General features: G+C 49.9%; 1 protein-coding gene across 1 annotated transcript; it reads right to left on the reverse strand.

Annotated features, from left to right (window-relative positions):
• Nucleotides 1–2,794: 2,794 nt before the first annotated feature.
• LOC115960735 lies at nt 2,795–3,640 on the reverse strand. The gene is made up of 2 exons (XM_031079719.1): nt 3,632–3,640; nt 2,795–3,541 (listed from the first exon to the last, which is right to left on the reverse strand). Exons 1-2 carry the CDS (start codon nt 3,638–3,640, stop codon nt 2,795–2,797), a joined length of 756 nt encoding a protein of 251 aa, XP_030935579.1.
• Nucleotides 3,641–4,838: the final 1,198 nt, after the last annotated feature.

The following is a 4,838-nucleotide window of genomic DNA, read 5'->3' on the forward strand; positions in this document are numbered from 1 at the left end:
GTTAAATGCCTGCAGACCCATTTTTGTCACTTCAATCTAGAGCACATGTCCAGGAGTGGGAACACCCATGCTGATTCTCTTGCAACGCTAGCCACCTCCTTGGCCCAGCCACTTCCCCGGGTTATTCTAGTAGAGGATCTCTACCGCCCAACGACGGTGAGGGCCAACAAAATACGGGTCCACAACGTTAGGGCTGGACCTAGTTGGATGGATCCTCTAGTGCTGTTCTTAAAGCACGAAACCTTACCAGACGATAAGACCGAGGCCGACAAGATCAGAAGGAAGGCCTCTCGATTCTGGTTGTCCGAGGACTCCAAATTGTACAGGCGCTCATTCTCAGGGCTGTACTTGTTGTGTGTGCACCCAGATGCCACTGAACTCATCTTGGAGGAATTACACGAAGGAATTTATGGAATTCATACGGGGGGTAGGTCCCTGTCCCATAGGGCCATAACGCAGGGTTACTGGTGGCCGAGCATGCAGAAAGAGGCGCAAGAATATGTGAAGAAGTGTGACCAGTGTCAAAGGTTCGCCCCGAATATACACCAGCCGGGCGGAAACCTTAACCCGTTGTCCAGCCCTTGGCCATTCGCACAGTGGGGCCTAGACATCTTAGGGCCATTCCCCAAAGCAGCAGGGAACAAGAGATTTCTTCTCGACGGTACGGATTATTTCACAAAATGGGTCGAAACCGAGGCGGTGGCAAATATTACGGATGTTGATGCCAAGAAATTTGTTTGGAAAAATATTGTCACTAGATTCGGAATCCCTCACACATTGATCTCGGACAACGGCCTCTAGTTTGACAGTAAAGTTTTCAGAAGATATTGCAACGAGCTGGGAATTACCAACAGATACTCCACACCGGCTTACCCGCAGGGTAATGGGCAGGCGGAAGCCATCAATAAAACTATAGTGAATGGGCTGAAAAAGAGGCTGGACGACGCGAAAGGGAGGTGGGTTGAAGAGTTGGCCCATGTCTTGTGGACATATTGCACTACACCTCGCAGGTCCACAAGAGAAACCCCCTTTTCGATGACCTACGGGGCCGAGGCTGTCATTCCATTGGAGGTAAACTTCCTAACACAAAGGACCACTACATTCTGCCCCAGTGCCAACAACGGACTTTTGGAAAAAAGCTTGGACCTCATCGAGGAAAGAAGGAAAAGCGCAATGGTCCAGCTTGCCCACTATCAGCAAAAGCTCAAGCAAGGTTACGATGCCAAGGTGAAGCTAAGGCCCTTGGCGCCTAGGGATCTGGTACTGAGGAAGGTCCTAGGCACTGCGAGAAACCCTGCACGGAGAAAACTCGGACCAAATTGGGAAGACCCATATTGTATTACCTCCATAGCTGGCATAGGAGCCTACTTTTTGGAAGATTTGGATGAACGTGTAATACCACGCCCTTGGAATGTAAATAACCTGAAAAGGTACTGTTATTAATGAAAGACATAATTCTTGGCGCCACACTACTGTACAGCTACTTGGACTAAGTGTTAAACAGAACCCAAATCCTGCCTGACTCCTCGGACCACAGGCTTGGGGGAAATTAACAAATCTACCATTTTCACCAAGTGTTAAACAGAACCCAAGTCCTACCTGGCTCCTCGGACCACAGGCTTGGGGGAAATTAACCTCGAAGCCATTCTCACTAAGTGTTAAACAGAACCCAAGTCCTGTCTGGCTCCTCGGACCACAGGCTTGGGGGAAATTAACCTCGAAGCCATTCTCACTAAGTGTTAAACAGAACTCAAGTCCTGCCTGGCTCCTCGGATCACGGGCTTGGGGGAAATTAATCTCGAAGCCATTCTCACTAAGTGTTAAACAGAACCCAAGTCCTACCTGGCTCCTCAGACCACAGGCTTGGGGGAAATTAACCTCGAAGCCATTCTCACTAAGTGTTAAACAGAGCCAGGCCATTCTCACTAAGTGTTAAACAGAACCCAAGTCCTGCCTGGCTCCTCGGACCACAGGCTTGGGGGAAATTAACCTCGAAGCCATTCTCACTAAGTGTTAAACAAAACCCAAGTCCTGCCTGGCTCCTCGGACCACAAGCTTGGGGGAAATTAACCTCGAAGCCATTTTCACTAAGTGTTAAACAGAACCCAAGTCCTGCCTGGCTCCTCGGACCACAGGCTTGGGGGAAATTAACAATTCTACCATTTTCACTAAGTGTTAAACAGAACCCAAGTCCTGCCTGGCTCCTCGGATCACAGGCTTGGGGGAAATTAACCTCGAAGCCATTCTCACTAAGTGTTAAACAGAACCCAAGTCCTGCTTGGCTCCTCGGACCACAGGCTTGGGGGAAATTAATCTCGAAGCCATTCTCACTAAGTGTTAAACAGAACCCAAGTCCTGCCTGGCTCCTCGGACCACAAGCTTGGAGGAAATTAACCTCGAAGCCATTCTCACTAAATGTTAAACAGAACCCAAGTCCTGCCTGGCTCTTCGGACCACAGGCTTGGGGGAAATTAACGACTCAACCATTTTCGCTAAGTGTTAGACAGAACTCAAGTCCTGCCTAGCCCCTCAGACCACAGGCTTGAGGGAAATTAACCTTGAAGCAGTCTTATCTAATTATTGACTATCATTTTTTACATATTCATTCATGCTTGGTTCTCAACAGTTAGTGGCAGAATAAACATTCATTCATGATGAAAGCAGAAAAGGAAGCAGAACAACAAAATTTAAAGGAAAACGACATCATTCATTGAAATCCAAAAGCGTTCTTTTACAAACATTAACGAAACAAAATGTAAAGGGTAAAGAAAGTAGCTATAAATAAAGTCGTACACTACTTTCCTAAGTCTAAACCCTGAGTAGGCTCAGGTTGATCATCTCCTACCTGAGGTCCCAGAACAGCCTCCTTAGCTTGCGCAACAACATCCCTGATTGAGAGACTGTCCTCGGGCGATTTGTCCTTCGCGGCCGGCTGCGTGTCCTCAGCTTCAAGCATAGGGGAGTCCGAGGCTAAGGCCTTCAAAGAGAGAGGCTCCTCAGGGGCAACTGAGTCCGAAATCTCACGAATATCTTCTGAAAAAAAGATATTCTCAACTTTCCGGAGATCGGAGTCCACCGGAATTGTCGCCCGATCCAAGGCTACACCCCAAGACATGGTGATGTAATCCCTGCATACGGCAGCCACCTCCTCGGTCAGCCTAACCTTGGTATCCCTGACTCCACGATCGTATGAGGTCACCACTGCAGACTCGGCCGCCTCCCTGGCCACGCGAGCCGCTTCCTTGACCTTTACCAGCTCGGCCGTGAGATCTGAGACCGTCTGCTTCTCTGTCGCGAGTTTTGCCTCGGACTGATGGAGCTGTTGGCGCAGATCCTCAGCCTGCTTGGTAGTGTTTTTCAATCCGGCCTCGGCGCTCACGCGACCCTTCTGTGCCTCCTTGACTTCGCTACTCAGGCGATCCTTTTCCTGCCTAAGGTCGCCGGCAGCCTTCTCAGCAGCAAGACGGGACTGAGCCTCACTGTTCAGGTCCTCGCGAGCCTTCTTGGCCCACTCCTCGGCAAAAAAAATTTGTTGAGTGACCTGCGCCAAAAAATGGAGGCCTAGTTAAAAGAAAATAATGAATAAACAGATACGGAATAAGAAAACTAGATGAATGAAGTCTTCACTTACCATAGCCATGTCTCTCTTCAGCGACATGAAAAGGTCCGGTTACCGAGTAGCCCGAAGACCCTTCATATCGCGAGGCAAAAGAAGGGGCTGTTTCAAGGCCTCAGCCAAGAAGGACGCCTGTCCTCGTTGGGACTCCCACAGAGTTGCGTCCCAGGAAATTGGAGCGCCGTCCAACTCAAGCCGTGGCGACCAGGTCCGCTGTTCCCTCTGAATAGCCGCCTCGCCTCGGCTGTCAATGGACCTGGTCCTCTTATCCTTGGGCTCCTTGCCCTTCTTCTGGTGCTTGGCCTTTTCAGGGCCAACCTCACCTTCCTCCAATTCTTCCACGGGCTTTTTTTGCCTCAAATTGGGCATAGGCTATAGTTTAGACGTGGGAGGAAGAGGAGGAGGAGCCTTGGAGGTGGCCTGTTCCTTTGGGGCATCCTTGGAAGACTGCTCCTTATTTCTGTTAGAAAGGAGGCCCTTGAGACCAGACCTTGGTTTCAGATCCATGCCTTCTTCCTTAATCTCTTAAATGGTATCGACTTGGGCAATTACCAAACCAAGATTAGGGGCTACCGAAGCACAGTTTGAATCTGAATCGGAGTCCGAAAGCTCTACTAGCCTGACCGACACCTCTCCTTCCTCGGCGAAGTGGAACTGGTTTATATGATCTTCAAGGGACGAATGCGAGGAACCAGCTTCTTCGCCTAGGACAACTGCTGTGGGAAGAGCACGCTGAGCAGGCAGTCGGACGGGAGGTAAGTCTCTGGAAGCGAGAAATCCTGGTATGGAGACGTCGATGCGTGCTAATCGCGGACTACCAGCCCTGATGGCTTGACCAGCGAACACTAGAGCGCGCGAAAGGGGCTCGTAGTCCAAGATTAAGGGAGCAACCCGCAGTTGCCCGTCCGCGCTCACGAAGATTTCAGACTTCAGGAGGAAATTGAGTGTCGGAACGTTGACCAAACTTAGCCGAGGAGACATTCGATCCTTGTCTGCGAAGCCCAAAGGAAGGTTTACGTTAGTCTGAGGAGGTAAATAAGGAAAAAAAAAAAAAAAAAAAACTAAGGTCCCCTCTAGGGGATCTAATTCTACAGTGCCCCACCTGGTGTCCCTGCCTTGACTGGGCAGTGAATATCGTCGTGCCATGGTCCGGAGATGATCAAAAGGTCGTCCTTCAAGCCTTTGTTGGACTTGGAAAGGCAGGATATCAACCTCACCTCTT

Source organism: Quercus lobata, chromosome 2 (assembly GCF_001633185.2).
Source record: "Quercus lobata isolate SW786 chromosome 2, ValleyOak3.0 Primary Assembly, whole genome shotgun sequence".
Taxonomy (NCBI): domain Eukaryota; kingdom Viridiplantae; phylum Streptophyta; class Magnoliopsida; order Fagales; family Fagaceae; genus Quercus; species Quercus lobata.